At 44.5% G+C, this 18079-nt stretch overlaps 1 protein-coding gene across 1 annotated transcript; it reads left to right on the top strand.

Moving 5' to 3' along the window:
• The first annotated feature begins 2457 nt into the window (after window positions 1-2457).
• On the top strand, window positions 2458-15854 carry CPN1 (carboxypeptidase N subunit 1). The gene is made up of 9 exons (XM_048506157.1): window positions 2458-2958; window positions 5590-5786; window positions 6908-7063; window positions 8240-8422; window positions 10527-10638; window positions 10906-11045; window positions 11250-11349; window positions 12698-12816; window positions 15581-15854. Exons 1-9 carry the CDS (start codon window positions 2736-2738, stop codon window positions 15695-15697), a joined length of 1347 nt encoding a protein of 448 aa, XP_048362114.1. The 5' UTR covers window positions 2458-2735; the 3' UTR covers window positions 15698-15854.
• The last annotated feature ends 2225 nt before the right edge of the window (window positions 15855-18079 follow it).

Raw genomic sequence — 18079 nt, 5'->3', positions numbered from 1 at the left:
GTGAAGTTTCTCTCCATTATTTTCCAATGGAAAGTGGAAGGGTTAGTAGATCAAACAAGAAATGATCCAACATATTTTTAGATGGTAGGAATTGCCCTGAGCTTTACCTCCTGATGTATCTCAGCTACATTCCAGAAGTCCAAATTTGATGGATCTTGGTGGAAGGCTCTCTCTTTTTCATTCAGAATATAGTTTGGCAGCTTATTATTATCTCCAGCAGTAAATGTGATTGGTATCATGGGGGAGTGGTCTTTGTGAAAGTTGCAAGCACTTGGAAAAGACAGACCGCACCAGACAAGAAGTAAAAGCAACTGAATCTCAGGGTTTAGTTTTGAGATTTGGCTTATATTATAATCTCTACTTAGGCAGATCAGAGTCTTGAGGAACAACAGGAGTAGTTAATTTGACTACATAAAATGTATACCTCACATTGAGGCTGTCCAACTCTTCTCCCTCTAATTTAAGGCTGGATTCTTCACTCTCTAATGTGAGGCTGGATGGTAAGACAGCTATAATCATGACTGCCACATGGTGGTGTTAAGGCTTGTATGTGGAGTAGAATGATTACTGATTATGAAGAAGAGAGGGGTAATTATCTAGCTGCATAAGAATAATACAGTCCTCTTTCCTTTCATTTAAAAATGTATCCCTATGTTGGTAATTAGAAATAATAATCTACTTTTGGGTACAATATAAACATGTAAGAAATTATGGCATTTTTATGGCATAGTCCTGCACCTTCTCTGCTGGCTAAAAAATGGTTCTTTAATATGTCAAATCCAGCTTGGCACTGACATTCAAATTTCTGTGTTATCCTTTTCTTTGGGTGGCAGAAGTTTCACATCAAGGCAGAATTTAGCTGTAATACTTTGCAAACTCCAATTATTATTGGACTTGCTTTGTGAAATACAAGAATTTTAGCAAAGGAGAAAATAAACTTGAAACACATCTCTAATTTTGCTTTCCCCATTATATTCAAGTAGAAAAAGTTTGATCCCAACCCCTTTTTAGCTGAGACTTATTTGGGCTTCCCTTTGTCCCTTTGGTGTCTTCCCATAAAATCAGCTAATCTTGCAATCAGTTATTTGATCACTTTTTAATAGATGCACAGACTCAAAAACAAGCAGTGCAATCAATCCAATATTGGTCATCTAAGGGTATTTGTGCACTTATGGTCTGCCTCACAGTGTGCTTACATTCCCTCAGTCAGATTCTCAGTTACATATTCATGTTGGCCTCTTCCAAACTCAGATCAGAGAAACCCTATGGTCTTCAAAACTTGGTAAAGTGCAACATTTCCTCCCTATTTGCTTTCTTTGCAAAGGGAATCAGGATGCATTTCTCTTCTTTGGGTTTTCTTGGTCCTCCCTGTCTTCCCCCACTCAGCCAACAGCTCTTCCAGCCATGCTGTTCCTTTTGTTTTCACACTGCTTGGTCTACTGATAATTCAATAGATCAGTGAAATTTATTGATAGACCAAAGATGGCACACACACCCCCAGAAGGTGGCAGGTAACTTTCCCAGAAGGAAGTTGCTGGAAAGGAAAGGAAGGGGTGGATGGGCAAAATGGCATATTGAATCAGCACAGCTGAGGACACTTTGTCGCAGGAGACTTCCCCTTTAAACAGAAAATAGCGGGAAAATCCCACTGTGACGCACATAGACATGCCACAAACACTAAGTGCATAAAAGTCCTAACTGTATCCAACTGAGCAGACACAAAGGTGATGAACTATTTATATTTTATACAAGTTAAATGATGCAAATGACCAAGTGACACCTCTCTGGTAAATGAGATGATGAGAGTCTGGGTACATATTTTTGTCTGGGAATGGTTAAGGATATTGTCAAGTTCCTGTTATATCACTCCAGGAAAACATGTCATCCAGTAACCATGGAGACTTCCAATTTGTGGTTTGTAAATCTTTGCTCCCAACATCTGGATTATCTTGTGAATCCCAATTGTCCCCACCTCTTGTAGACTGTACCCTCTGCATGTTGTTATGCTCTGAATATGGCCCATAATGTAAGGGTATCCAAAATCTGATGGTTTAAAAATAGATGTTCCTGTAATCTGAAGTCTCCCCTCCCCCCTTCCAAGTTTTGCAGTGGCTGGTCCTACTGTGTGGATTTGCCTATCCACATTGGTCTTGGATGATTTCCAGGCTGAGCCAGTCCAGGTGCTCGGGAGCAACAGCCGCAGAAGGCCATTGCTTTCACATCCTACATGTGAACTCCCAAAGGCACCTGGTGGGCCACTGCGAGTAGCAGAGAGCTGGACTAGATGGACTCTGGTCTGATCCAGCTGGCTTGTTCTTATGTTCTTATGTTCTTAAGATACTGAAGTCTCCTATGCTCTCCTTGTTTGTGAGGTTTTGATCTGGTTCTTGGCTTACAGTGGGAGTCAGCTCCCTGTTTACACTTCAGTTAATAAATGCCCAGAAATCAGCACAATTTTCCAAATGTGCAGAGGCTTTGAGTGATTCTGGCTCCAGGAAGGGGGGCAGAGGGGAGTGAGGCAAAAGCTCAGAGCTATAAATTCTTACTGAGCTGTGAGGGGCATTCAGTGAGATACCCCTCCCACCATCACCACCACCACAGGTGCAGGGGGCTGGCACTTGGCTGTGAAACTGGAGAGAGCTGGTTTCAGCTTGTGCTTTAGTTCCTTCTAGGAAAAGAGCCTGGGCTGTGTGCATCTTCTCAGTGCAGAGGACTGCTTGTCTACCTCCAGGAGGATGTCTCAGTGGCTGTGGCTCCTTGGAAAAATCCTGCTGTTGGTGAGGATGGCTGCCTCAGTGAACTTCATCCACCACCGCTATGAGGAGCTGGTGCAGGCCCTGTTTGACGTGCATGGTTCGTGCCCATATATTACCAGGCTGTACAGCATTGGCCGCAGCGTCCAGGGCCGCCACCTGTATGTACTGGAGTTCAGCGACTACCCTGGCATCCATGAGCCCAGTAAGTGTGCTGGGGGAGAGCACCCCTTTTCTACAGCTGGGTAATTGCTTATGTTGTGCTGCTGTGCCATGTCAGGACCAGGAGTGGCTCAGGCTAGCATTTAACTCCTGCAAAATCTGTCTAGCTCCCTGGCACTGCTGGCATTAAATGAACAGGCTTCAGAAAGATCAGGGAGAGGAAGGATTGCACAGGAGCTAATAGGTATTCACCCTGATAACTAGTATTTAATTTAGTCATAGAATTGTTTGCCCTTGATGAGTCTTGCAAGGCTGGAGGGCACAATGTTGTTCCCATCTTACACAACTGAGATGTGAGACAAAAGTGACCCCAAGCTACCTGAGGTAGAATCTAAGGCCGGAAACCACACAGCACCCAAGTGATTCCGGCCGTGAAAGCCTTCGACAATACAATCTAAGGTATTTTTCCCAGGGTTCAAGTCCTGTTCCATACCACTATCCTACAGTGATTCCAGCAAGAGCTGTGGCAAACTGTAGAGGTTGGATGGGGTTTGTTTGATGAAGGAGTAAGCCAAAGTTTTCTCTTTCCTTGGAGCTCTATTGCTTTTTATACTGCTATTACTAGTTGTGGCTTTGAAAAATCACAGCTGTTGCGGGGGTGGGGGGCGAGGGTAGGGTACTGTGTCAAGATGCTGCTGCTGGCAAACCAGGGTGGAAGCACAGGCACCAAGTGGCAAGACTTCAGATGTTTGCTTCATACAAAAGGTTCAGAACAAGATTCTAACCTAACAACAGTCTTGTGAAGTAGACTTGCTAATGTTAGAGATGGGGCAGATGGGGATGTTTAAAACAGTCTTGGAGCAAGCTATCCTTAGTGACCCCACAAGCCAGCAGTGTTGCAAGCCTGTAAAGCAGCCTCCTCAGCACTGCTGGCCCTATAGGGGCCACTTGGCTCAGCTTCCTCCTGCTGCCATTGGCTCTCCAGGGCAGACAGCACTATGAACTTTTCTGGTAAGTTAAAGGGTCTGTCTACCCCTGTCCAAGGTCAAGTACTCCTCCATACTTGTTTCAGAAAACCTGGAGGCTGTTCAGTCTGAAAATGTTAGGCAGGATGCTAAGAAGAGGGGCTAAGATTCGGAAGAAAAGCCAATCGAACAGAAAGAGGCTCACTCCACAGACAAGGCTGTATATGTGTGGGGAGGTGCTGTGTGAATTAGAGCACCCATTACCTGCCTCCCTTTGGTCTGGGACAGTTAGACTAATAAACCCCACCACCCCTTCATCCCTCCTTCTGTGTGTTGTTACAGCAGCAGCTCCGTGCTGCCTTATCTCAGGGCTGAGCAGAAAGTGTCCTTTTGGAATGTGAGGGAACTTTCACCTTCCTGCACCTTGGATGGTGCTTAGAGTTAAAGGGGCCACTGTATGGGGGAAATGATTTTCGAGAAAAGAATTTGAGTCCAGGCCAAGTTGAAGGATTGGTTTGGTTTTGTAGTTTTATTTTAAACCCCCTTGATGCTTTTGAAGTCAGGAATGTGACTTACCAGTGAGAGAAACTGAATCAACAGGGAAGGGGCCCCTGTATGTGTAAAGTGCTGACTTAGGGCAACCCTGTAGGATTTTCAAGTCAAGAGACATTCAGAGGTGGTTTGCCATTGCCGCCTTCTGCATAGCAATCCTGGTATTCCTTGGTGGTCTCCCATCCAAGTACTAGGCAAGACCAACCCTGCTTAGCTTCTGAGATCTGACAAGATCAGGGTAGCCTGGGCCATGCAGGCAGAGGCGTAGCTACAAGGGGACAGGGAGGTGCTCATTGCACCCAGCTCGCGCCTGGGGGGCAGCAAAAATTTCAGGTTTGTTTTTTGTATTTGTTAGTGTTTTTTTAGTTTTTGGCCTGCAGGGGGCGCAGTTTTTAGGTTAGCAGCACCAAAATTTTGGGGAGTTTTCAGGGGCCTCTCCTGATGATACCACCCAAGTTAGGTGAGGTTTGGTTCAGGGGGTCCAAAGTTATGGACTCCCAAAGGGGGTGCCCCATCCCCCATTGTTTCCAGTGGTAGCTAATAGAAGATGGGGACTACACGTTTGAGAGTCCATAACTTTGGACCCCCTGAACCAAACTTCACCAAACCTGGATGGTATTATCAGGATAGTCTCCTACAGATACTCTGAAATTTTGATGCTGCTAGCCTAAAAACTACGCCCCCTGCAGGCCAAAAACTGAAAAAACACTAAAAATACAAAAAACACAAACATGGGGGGGAGCAAAACTCAGATTTTGCACCGGGATCCATTTTACCTAGCTATGCCTCTGCATGCAGGTCAGGGGAGGGGCCTCTGGCTATGCAAAATAATGGAATGGAGGCCCTGGCCATATTGATCTGGATGAAGTTTTCTGAAAAATCCTGCAAAACCCCTGTCGCCTGAGTCCCCAGTACATGTATGCATACACACAGCACCATCAAGCAGGCCATTGCTTCTTGAATCTCTATTGGAATATAAATTCCATCACATAGTTGATGCTTGTCCAGAGGAGGCCAGTGAGACCTATCACAGCAACACAAAAGGGCACATGTTGGAAAACCAATGGAAAACCTAGTCTCTCCCTGCCCACCCCTCCCCCAATGTATCGTATCCTCTCTATTCTGTTCCAATGTCACCAAGTCTCTCATTTTCTCAGTGGAGCCGGAGTTCAAGTACGTGGCAAATATGCATGGAAATGAAGTGCTTGGTCGGGAACTATTGCTTCAGCTTTCAGAGTTCCTGTGTGAAGAGTATCAGCGTGGAAACCAGCGCATCACCCAACTTATCCATGATACACGTATTCACCTCTTGCCCACAATGAACCCTGATGGATATGAGGTGGCAGCTGCCCAGGTACCAGGCAAGCATCTCTTTGTTCTCTCATGTCACGGAGATAAAAGAATTTTATGTTTGGGAGAAGAAGAGAGGAGTGTGAAGAGAGCCAAACCTTGTTAATCTGGACCTCCTTTTTTAAATATGTGGTTTAAATGTACTTCCAGAGTAGCTCTAGAGCAGGGGTACTTCCAGAGTAGCTCTAGAGCCGTGGTGGCGAACCTTTGGCACTCCAGATGTTATGGACTACAATTCCCATCAGCCCCTGCCAGCATAGCCAACTGGCCATGCTGGCAGGGGCTGATGGGAATTGTAGTCCATAACATCTGGAGTGCCAAAGGTTCGCCACCACTGCTCTAGAGCATGGGCCAGCAGGGGCTGATGGGAATTGTAGTCCATGAACATCTGAAGTGCCAGAGTTGGACACCCCTGCTCTAGACACTCCAGGTACATTCTAATGACTGGCAACTAAAGCAGGTTAAAAGGCATAATAGGAATGACTCATTAAATATATATGTACCGTTGTCAGAGGGCCACAGCCACATCAGAGCGCCAAGATCAAAGCCCCAGACCCATGATTAGTGTGTTAATAGATATCCAGTATCACTATAACCTTTGAAACTGAAAACTATGTTGAAATCCCCATTCCAATTTCCAGGCCACTGAAAACTGAGCAGGCATTCAGTTCCACTCTAGGAAAGTCTGTAGCTGTTGTTTTTTAATGCCTGGGCAGGGGCTTGGGACACCACCGGATAATCACCAGTCAGTTCCTCTCTCTGTTTAAGCTAGCTGGAGATCCAGTGTGGTTCTGGAGCAGTTCTCATATCTTTACCTCCTGTTCTGTCTATGACTCAAACCATCCAACTAATTCAGTCTGCCCACAAGGTTCTCTGATACCAAAAATACAGTGATTAGGTGCTGACAGTATTTGGCAATGCTGGAAGGCGTGCTCAGTAAATATCTTTGTTGTATTTTTCCTTGCCAGCTGTAGCATTACATCATTCAGCAAGTCCCAAAGAGCCATAAACTCTTGTAATATTAGAATGGCTGCTCTGTCCCTTAGCATCAGCAACTATTATAGGATTTTGTCTGCATTCATTGAACCCTCAGACTCACATGTGAATGCATTCATTTTCTCCTAGGGACAAGATGCTTTGGGGTACCTTACAGGGAGAAACAATGCCAATGGAGTTGACCTCAACCGTAACTTTCCTGACCTCAACAGCATCATGTATTACAATGAGAAACAAGGTGGACCCAACCATCACATCCCCTTACCAGACAATTGGAGGAATCAGGTAACATGGTGTACCAAATTTACTCACTGCCTTGGGACGTCATCCTTTTAAAGAGTACTCAGTTTCTCTAGGTCTAGGATGTGGTAGTTGAGGTTCATTTTTTTCAAGTTTTCCCCCCTCGTTCTTCTTTTCAAAACATTTAGGGGCTTGGATGGCCTATTTCAGTGATTAGTTAGCTTTATCTATTTAAATATTTATACCTCACTTTTCTTCTCAATCGGAACTCAAAGCAGCATAAAACTTAATTCTCTCCTCCTCCACTTTCTCTTCATAGCAACAACTCTGTGAGGTACATTAGGCTGAAAGAGACTGATTGGCCTAAAATCACCAAACAAGCTTTCATGGAAGAGTGGGAATTTGAACCTAAATCTCCTAGATCCTAGCATAACACTCTAATCACTACATCATGCTGGCATTCTAACATACATTGATTGGGTATACCTTTTCCCATCCTTACACCTGATAAATATGACTTGCAGGGATTAACAGGGACTGAATGGTCAATGTATTTAACTTCTTGCAAAGGTACAGGAGAAAAAAATCTGTACACTAATAGCAAAGTCAGTCAAATCTGAGGATACTTAAATCTGGTGACTGGAGCTGTGAACGTATGAGACAAATTTTTCTACAAACCTGAAAATCACCACAGATTTGCAGAAAAAAGTTTAATCTATAACAGTAGGAGGTTAAAAAACCCCAAATGATTAAATGAGTACCTGTAGCTTTAAGAAACAGATTTCCCCCAGTGGCCATTACTAGGCAAGCACAGCATTCCAGTGTGAGTTTATATGAGTAAAGGCAGGGGGCAGTTGCTTTGGCCTTTGAGGGAGGATTCATCGGGGCCAGCTTCAAGTTGGGAAAATCCTAAATATTTTGTGGTAGAGTCTGAGAAGGAGAGCAGAGTTTGGGGAAGGGAGAGGCCTCAGCCAAATACAGCGAAGTGTATTCCTACCCACCAAAGTGTCTACTCATAGTGTCTACCCACCAAAGCAGTCATTTTCTCCAGGGGCATAGATCTCTGTTGTCTGGAGTTCAGTTGTAATTCTATGAGATCTTTAGATCCCACCTGAAGCTTGGCAACCCCAGTATCTGGCAACAAGTACTAGGGGACTTGATACCACCCAGTCTGCATGGTAACTAGGCGAAGCTGCTTGCTACTGTTCTGTCCCTTTATAGGTGGAACCAGAGACTCTGGCTGTTATTCAGTGGATGAAAAGCTACAATTTTGTCCTCTCAGCCAATCTTCATGGCGGAGCTGTAGTTGCCAATTATCCGTATGACAAAGCCCAGTTGCAAAGGAGCCGGAACAATTGGCTCAGAATGGACACTCCCACTCCTGATGACACTCTTTTCCAGAAGGTGAGATGGCAAAGCCAAAAACAAGATTGGATGCAAAGAATGGAGATAGCAGAGGGAACCAATGAGCAAACAGAACAGGCGGACTTTTAGAGGATATAGAAGCGGAAGGATCATGTTATCATTGGGTGTTCATTACCCTTTTCCATCAAATTGAGCTTGGTTTGTAATTAAGCTGTTCAGTTCAATGTACAGAGCAGGTGAGGCTAATGAATAAACTGGAACACGGATCATAACAAAAACTGTACTTTTTAATGCAAAGAGTAAAGACATTGAATGCATATATTATACATCAGCTGAGGAGTTATTTCTTTGATTTAATCTGAAAATAAGGCTAGCAAGATATTGTGAAGTACCTGTGCTTTATGTGTTCATAAATAGGACAAATAAATGAATAATGCAATGCCTTCACAAACAATCATCCCCGCAAATACAACATTTTGATTTAAATAAAGTGTCTGTATGATAATCATTCGTGTTAACACCAATGAAATGCAGAGGGCATCTTTGGGAAACACAGTGAAGTCAAAACTTGCCTGACAGGAAAATTTGTGATCAAGTAAATAGTGTTCATCACTAAGAGTAACTTTTATAACATAGTCTCAAGGGGAGATTTAACTGTAAAAAGCATATAGATAGATCAGTCCATATCATGATATGAGGTGAATGGCTATATAAATGGCAAAAGGATAAGGATATCATGTAGGAAAGAGCAGGTCAGGGCAGTTTGAATTCACAGAACATGAGCAGATGGAAGGGAAGGGTTGGAGTGCTCGCAGGTGGGGGTCTTGCCCTGCACTACAAGAATCACCATCATTAGGTTCCTTTGTGTTTGAGTTTCTCATGAGTCCTTGGCGCTGTGCAGCAGCTGGTATAAGACTTCTTTAATTGCTTTCAGTATTGTACCAGAACCAAAAATTCCAATATAAGTCGATTTTCCATCAAGCGAATGTATCCAGTTTTGTTTGACAGCCTTCAGTTTGACTCCAGGGATCAAACTTTAGCAACCCAGTCCCTGGTCCATTCTGTACAGCACAGCCTGGAGATGAGGGGGGGCGGAGTCTTGGGGAGGAACTACACACAGTCTTTTCCCCAAGACGTCCCCAGGGTGCCTTATTTCTGCTTGAGCTGTCCTACTTTGAAGACACAAAACTACAGACCTTCTCCCCCCCCCCCCTTGTTAGCAAGTTGTCTCCTCTTGCTATGTGGAGCTGAGGAGACATCTTATTTTTCCTGCCGGATCGTTAAAGCTCTCTTGTCCGTTTCATCTGCCACTAGCGCTCAACATTTTGTGGTACTGCAGGGATTCTCCGTGGTGTCTGCAGCTTTTTGCTTAAGGTTTTCCCAGGACGTTTGCTCTGTGGGCTCTGATCCTGGGTGCCTTTTGAACCTGGAAAGTACATGGTTGTACTCTGCTCATCCTGCCGATTCAAGCAATATACAGCCCCCCCCCCTTTTAAAATTTTTGATGAACTGTCTTCAAAGACATAAAGACACGCATACAAGAATAGGCTGTGTCTCGTATGCATGGGCTTGTGTCTTCAAAGACAGCTCATTGAAAATTAAAAGGGGAAGGGCTGTATATTGCCAGAGTACAACCATGTACTTTTCGGACTGAAAAGGAACCCAGAATCGGAGCCTGCAGAGCAAACACCCTGGGAAAACCTTAACCAAAAAGTTGCAGGGGAATCTCTGGAATCCATGGAGAATCCCTGCAGCACCACAACATGTCTGGCACTAGCGATGGAGGAAACTGACAAGAGGCTTTAAAGGTTGGTGGGGGAATACCTCTTTCTCCTCTGGCACCTTTTTTGTCTGCACTGTCCAAACAAAAATTTAGGAGGCACCTTTTTTTTAAGATGTCCCCAGGTTTTCTTATTTTTGCTTTGCATAATCGGCCTATATGATATCAAGCAGGTTGTACTGGCTGCATATAAACTGGGATGGGAGGTTTAAAACGCAAAAAAGTCCTGTATCCTTCTTCCCAGTTAGTTAGTTGCTATCTTGATGTCATGCAGGAATAAAATGACTGGAGAGAGATAATTTTTAGAGTCCAATCAGAAGAGTTGGAAGTATATGGCTGATCCACCTGCCATTTTCTTTGCAGCTGGCAAAGGCCTATTCCTATGCCCATGGATGGATGCACCAGGGCTTGAGCTGTGGGGATGTATTTCCTGGTGGCATCACCAACGGAGCCTCCTGGTATTCACTCAGCAAGGGTAAGGGCAAAGGGCAAAGTTTTGCAGGCAAAGATTTGAAATAAGAAAGGGAAGCTGAAAAGAATCAGATTAATATTTCAGTTGGTTACACTTAGTAGGTAAGTGTGGTTCTGACAATAAATTTATTTTTAGTGTACTGTAAGCTGCTGGGGGTGATGGTGGAGGTCATATGTCATACTAGAAGGTATTGGAAGAGGAAGAGGCAGGAGAAGTCTGCAGTGTTCCATGACAGATCTTCCACCTGTTCCCCAACCCATTGCCTTGCAGGGATGCAAGACTTCAATTATTTACACACCAACTGCTTTGAGATTACCCTTGAATTAAGCTGCAATAAGTTTCCACCTCAGGAAGAACTGGAACGTGAGTGGCTGGCAAACCGAGAGGCACTGATCACCTACTTAGAGGAGGTAATAAAACTGCCAGGAAGTCACCCTGTCCAGCATCGTCTTTAGCAAGTGCCTCATTATATGGGGGTGAGGGTGGTGTCAAACACGGTCTCATGGAATTAGCAAAGCCCTGTTTCTGATCTTGACAATATGAACTGCTGCTGTTCCCTCCTCAAGTGCCAAGGTGACAGTCATAACATCTCCCTGTATTTTTTTATCCTGCAGATCCACCAGGGAATCAAAGGTTTGGTATTGGATGAGAACAACAATAAATTGGCTGGTGCTGTCATTTCTGTCCAAGGAATTGGCCACGATGTCACCTCTGGTTGGTATCCAGCTTGACCACAGGCTTGTTTTCTGAGCAGCGTGATCTGGAAGGAGGAAGCTGTGCTGTGGCTAGGGAGGCCACAGCAATAGCACAGTTCAGCCACCTCCTAAACAAATAGCTGCACTGCAACCAGCCCTGGAATGGCAAAAACAAAAGGCAACAGAGAGGAAAGGCAGTGTGGCATAGGAAAACTAACATGGAGGGGATGGGACAGGGGCCATGACCAGCAGGTTGGCTGATAGCCAGCAGGGGGAGGAGGACAAATTGAGGAGCTAGCTCAGTAGTAGGGAAAATGCAGGACCAGATAAAGAAGGGACAAAAAAGGAGGCAGTCACAAACGTGTCCATGAAGTGGCCAGAGGGGTGGGGAATGTCCCTGGGGGCAGCTGTGCCATGTTGAAGTGGGTGGGTCAACGGAAGGGGGAACCCCCATAGCTGGGCTGCCTATGAAGGGGGGCTGTTGCAGGTTTTCCCTCCTACCACAAATACATGCTGCTCCCCCAATGTTCCTCCACCTTTTACCAGTCAATAGAGACTCTCCTGAAGAGGGGAGGGGGCAATGACATCTTCTGAGTTAGGAGCTCCCACAACTGGTGAGAGTTGGCTGACTCCCCAAGTGCAGCCGATAATGGTCAGAGGGGGTCACCCTGATGCAGAGCAAGAGCTTTTTCAGAGAGTCCAGCCATGGGGACTGGTCATGGGAACATTACATCTGATCAGCGGGCTGTTCCCATGCCATGCAGGCCCCAGACGTCCATCATGGGGGGGAGGGGTTCCAAGCTTGCATCATGCCTAGTTCCACAATAGCCATGAATGTGATCAGCCAGCCCCCCCCCAGATTCCAGTAGCCCTAAACAATGCCGTGGACTCACCCCCACATCCCGCTGCTTGGTGGCCAGACCCCTACAGGGCTTCCTGGTACTGCCCTGGGTTACTCTCATACTTCAAAGGGCACACTGCTCCTTCAAAGGCTGCAGTGATCCTATGCAAATTCCTGTGGAGACCCTGGGATGACAAGGGGGCCAGGGGCCCACAACATGCTGCCTCCCCAACCTCTGCTGCCTTGGCACCTGACAGGCTGACAGGAGCTGAGCAGCCTCACGCCAGACAGCCCATTGTTGCATTGGCCACTCACAGCCAGGGGATGGTGCCTCTGTGCCCCCCTTCCCCCATTAGCTCATATCTGGTAGTGTCAGCATAGGACATTGGCCCCCAGGCCTGGCATAATGCCTGTACCCTCACCCTCCAGGTCCTCCCCCCCCCCCCCGGTTGGCCCCATCTTAGATTGGTGTAGTGTCTGATGTTCTATCATTTCCTCCTTCTCAGCATCTTGTTCTTTCTTCCAGGTGAGCATGGGGACTATTTTCGATTGCTGATGCCTGGCACTTATGGTGTTACTGCATCAGCAGATGGGTATCAGCCACAGACAGTGACGGTGACAGTGGGCCCGGCTGCACCCTCAGTGGTAAGTTCTGGAACCAGGCTGAAGGTAATAGGTTATCTCAAGTGAACCATAATGGCATCCATTAGGTAAGATCAGCAGAGAGAAAGAAGAAAGAATTATACCCTTCACTTTTGTATCCAGAAACTGGTAGAGGTACTTGGAATATGAAAAACATCTCTGGCTTCCACACTAACAAGTGTGCCTCCTCTTTCAAATAGGGGTAGGCCTGAGGACCTAACTCATGATCACCTGAGGTATTTCCCTGTTAACTGTTTAATTGGATATACAACCAATAGTCTCAGACAGTTAATTTGCAGCAGGTCATTTCATATATGGAGCATCATATATGGAGCATCTTCAAGCACTTAGCTGAGGAAACAATTCAGTTCTTAAGACTGTGTTACCACTTGCTTTCCAAAGTTACAAAACAGGTAACTTCCTTAGTCTAGTCTCTGCTAATTAAATGATGAACAGGCTTTGTAGTTAACAGACATTCTCTCACTTCTATGAACGTGGCAACTTTCATAGATTGTAGCTGTGACACCAGTCTAAGGGGAAGTTTAACAAATCCTTAACCTACTGTCTGTTTTCCCCAGTACCTACTGTTTTCCCCAGTAGTGTAATTTTGGGACCTACAGGTGTGTTTTACCCCAATTGTCCTATTTCGTTCAAATTTTAGCAAGTTTCCGTCTGGTAGTTTCCGTCTGGTAGTGCTGGAGTGTTGGGACAGGTATAACTTTTCTCATGAGGTACTAGAATAAACATAGCTGCCTCTCATCTCCTTGGGATGGGAGATGGATTTAGTATCTCAGTGGCTGAAGGAATTACTTGAGAAGTCAGGAAGGAATAAACAATAAAGAGCCATTAATTTGTTATCCTGGCTAAGCAAGTTTGGCCTAATGCTCACTCAAGGACAATGTATCCTTCACCATGAACTGCTCCATGTAGCATGTCACCTAGCTAGGCCTCAAGGCTATGTGCTGCCACTCACATAGCCTGTAGCCTTCCCCAGATGGTGTGGCCGTGTGTCTCCTAGCTCTCCTGATTTCATTTTGCTGTCAAAGAGAAGGCTGCCAACTTCTCTGGAATGCTTTTAATATATCTTTTGAAATTTTACTGAGAGGCTTTACTGCCAGGGAAACCCTCTCCTTGACAGAATAAAACTATGACTCAGGAACTTGGCTGTGCAACATAATGGGAGGAGCTGAGATAAGACAAGTACTGAGTATATCAATCCCTTACAGAGGCCTATGTTCCATAAGAGCCTAAAATAAATACGTTTTAATTAAACTTATTGAATTCTTGTCCTTTTGAGCAAAGAGTCCAATCCAGGGCAAGCAATGTTCTTATGTTTCAACCTTCTGATCATAACTATTTGTATACATAGCTATGTGTGTGTAAGGCCTAATGCCATTTCCAAGAAAGCTGTGGTCTTTGCTTATGTCTGTACTGGACACAGAGCAATGTACCATCATCTCTCATTACCCCTACTTTTTCTTCAGAATGTTTTTTGCCTCATGTAGATAGCTACTATTGAAGGAATAATTGTAATGTTAATATCCGTGCTATAAGTAGTAGCAATTTTAAGAAGACCCTTTTTAAACTGGCAAATTCTGTCTTGTACAATTAATCCTACAACAAAACAGGTTTCGAGCTGGAACATACAAAGCTGTCATGAGCTCCATCAGACCACTGGTCTATTTAGCTCATCCACAAGAACAGTAAATAACTAGTAGTGGGTCTCTGAGGTCTTAGAGAAGGATTTTTCCCACCACCTGCCTATTGTCTGAGATAGTTTAACTAGTGGTTACAGGAACCAGGCATTCTGTATAAAAAGCAAGTCTTCTATCACATAGTCAAGACTCAGACCTTCCCATTACTTGATTGACAACATCTTGATCACAGCACACCTATATTAGAGCAAACCAATGGAATTTCTGGGGTGTTGTATGGTTTCCAGGCTGTATGGCTGTGTTCTACTAGTGTTTTCTCCTGACATTTTGCCTGCATCTGTGGCTGGCACTTTCAGAGGATCTGATGGTAGTAAAGCAAGTGGAGTATATATACTGTGGAATGTCCAGGGTGGGAGGAAGAACCACTTGCCTGTGCAATTAGCAAGCTTGATTTGCATGTGTTGGGTTGGATCCACCCATTTAGATCCCACCCAATACATGCAAATCAAGCTTGCTAATTCTCCCCTTTATGCTCATTAACAGGCAAATGGTTCTTTCTCCCACCCTGGACATTCCACAGGTATATATACTCCACTTGCTTTACTACCATCAGATCCTCTGAAAGTGCCAGCCACAGATGCAGGTGAAACGTCAGGAGAAAATGCTACGAGAACATGGCCATACACATACAGCCCAGAAACCATACAACACCCCAGTGATTCTGGCCGTGAAAGCCTTCAACAATACATTAAACCACTGGAATGCATAATCATTACCAATCACATGTAGAGGAGAATGGGATTGCACTTGCTGGCCCTACCCCAGCCTCTGTTTGTTGAGTGGATGATCAGAACATGTGGTTTCAACTATACATGTACAGAATCTTCCATGTCATCAGGAACGCTACAGCATTACAGGTTGTGTATACACTGCTTACAAATGTAGACTTGTATAGCTTTGTTCAGACCTTCAGCTGGTGATAAGGCTGTCTGAGGCTACATGGGTTCAGTGTATGTGCATTAGAACATACGAAGAGGACTGATGTAACAGGTCCATAGTATGTGGCTTAGCATTGGATACTAACTGCACTCCAATGGTCTTCTCTCTTCCAGGTGAATTTCCAACTCAGAGAGAGAACAGAAGACCATACCCCTGGCCCAAAGGTTTCCAACAAAGGTCTCCATAAGAAAATTGTGCCACGGGCTATCCCATGGGAGACACTGCGGTGAAGGCAGACAGCTGGTTGGAAGCTGATGGAGTCATGTTTAACATGAGATGTCAATGACTGGCAGATAAACTTTCCAAGAGGCACCTGCACCCTCTCCTGTCCCCCACAAGCATGCAATGAGCTCAGATGTCCTTGTTTATTAAATGTCTAATATTTAACTCCAGTGCTGACAGAAAATTCATTCAGAAAGGAGTATTATCAGAACTTGGCCATAAGTAACAGTCAGCTTTGAGCCTGACTTTGTTGGAAAGAGTGGGATAAAATCCACATCATCATCATCATCTGAAGTGTAGGTTAGCCCTTACCTGAATAGCCCCAAGTTAGTCTGATGTTGTCACTCATCAGATCTCAGAAGTTAAGTAGAGTTGCCCTTGGTTACTAGTACTTAGATGGAAGACCACCAAGGCCTACCAGCAGAGGTGGTGCAAGGGGAAACTCTGCCTGGGGTTCGTGCGCGCCTTGCGCCCCTGCCAACACATGCCACGCCCCCTCAGTGGCCTGACCATGCCTCCACCACGGCTTCACCCCACCCCTCCTCATTGGCGCTATGCCTCTGCCTACCAGGGTTGTGACACGGAGGAAGGCAATGGCAAACCACCTCTGAACATCTCTTATTTTGAAAACCCCACTAGGGGGTTGCCGTAACTCAGCTGTGACTTGACAGCACCAAAAAAAAGGGTGAAGAACACAGATACATATAAAATCTTCAAAGCAGGGGTAGCCATTCAGGAGTTCCCTGACTCCACCTGATCCAAACTGTATTTCATCCTCTTCGAGGTGCGTTCTGCAGCAGCCTGTTGAAAAAGAGACAGCCATCTGCGGATGGTACTAAGTGGATCAGTACTTTTGGCTGCTTTCACATACTTCTCTCCCCAATTCTATAAAGTATAGGTAGAGGTAAAAAGGTGTTCTTACAGGACAGCAGATCCAGTACTCCACATCAGATCCCCACAAAGATGGCAAGAGTGAGAACAAGATTCTGCACTATGAGGGTGCTTCAGACAACTCACAATTGTCTCTGCTTCCCTCTTAACTCAAAATACTCCCTTCTTCTTACACATTCCTCTCAGTGGGTGGGACCACCTATCCCAAACTTTATGGTCTGTTTCATTACAGATTAGCACCCCCTAAGAAAACATTTACTGTCACTGGAGGAATGTTAAAAGGTGAAAGAACTGAAGTAGTCACTGTGGAATATTGACAGGCTTTTGTCACAGGCCCTGGCTTCTGCCCCTTTAAGCCAGATTCAATCACATTTCTAAAAATAACGTAGATCTACTAATTAAAAAATGAAAAATGCCAGGAGAATGTAGGGAGGGGGCAAATTGATGGGTGAAACAACATTCCAGTTAAAGGTATGCATATCAGTTTCACAAGCTGAGGAGCTGGGCTCACACTGAAAAGAACCCATTCTGACTGATTGCCTTCAGGTATTTGCTTGGCTTACTGCAGAAAGGGGTTCATTGATCAAACCATGGATCATACTGTCAATATACCAATAACATTAAAACTCTTTAAAAACACACTTTCAAAAGTAATGTATTAACTACGAGATTTTCAAAATACCTATAAAAATTTGAATGAATGAAATGCAATGTCTGTAGCAACGTAACTCAGCACTCATGGGCTTTTATTGTGGCAGCAACCCATCCCTTAAATATTCAAAATACATTTTGGCTGAAACCAAGCTAAATGATGCCACATTTCCATTACTGATTTATTATTGTAATTTTAGATAAACTTGGTTTTCAGATTGGTGAACCAGTTAGTTTAAGTATTTTTAAAATCTGACTGAGCACCCCTTTCCAAACATCTTAATGTAAATGAGGCTGTGTTGGAAGGTATTTCACCCTCTTTGACCCTCTCTACCTCACAAATATAGTGTCTACTGTTTGTAATCAGGGCCATTTGAAACCACACAGGGCATACCATGATAACACAGAACAGTACAGTGACACAGAAGAGTAAAAATCCTTCTTAAAAATCAGTTTGATCATTTTCACAGAAATGCGGCTGCTTGACAATACGTAGAGATGGAGAGATCTTTCATTTCTAAGAATAATCTCACTCGGCAAGATAATGGGGGGAGGAACCACAAACACTTTATGCTGTTCAGAAAACGAGGCTATAAAAATAAGGAAGTCAGCTGTGACTCACAAAAGCTTACACTGAAATAATATTTTTAGTCTTCAAGCTATCACTGTACATTTGTTTAACAGACTAACGGGACTACCCTTTGCAATTATAAAAGGAAGCCAATCTCAAGGAACATTCCAGAGAAGTAGCCATATTAATCTATTGTTGCAAAATAAAACAGAAGTCTGTAGCGTATTAAAGACTAACCATATTTATTCCAGCATGAGCAATCCTGAACCAGAGCTTA

This window comes from Sphaerodactylus townsendi, linkage group LG08 (assembly GCF_021028975.2).
Source record: "Sphaerodactylus townsendi isolate TG3544 linkage group LG08, MPM_Stown_v2.3, whole genome shotgun sequence".
NCBI lineage: Eukaryota > Metazoa > Chordata > Lepidosauria > Squamata > Sphaerodactylidae > Sphaerodactylus > Sphaerodactylus townsendi.
Note: the sequence above shows the minus strand (reverse complement) of the source record. Positions and strands in the feature narration are given on the sequence as shown.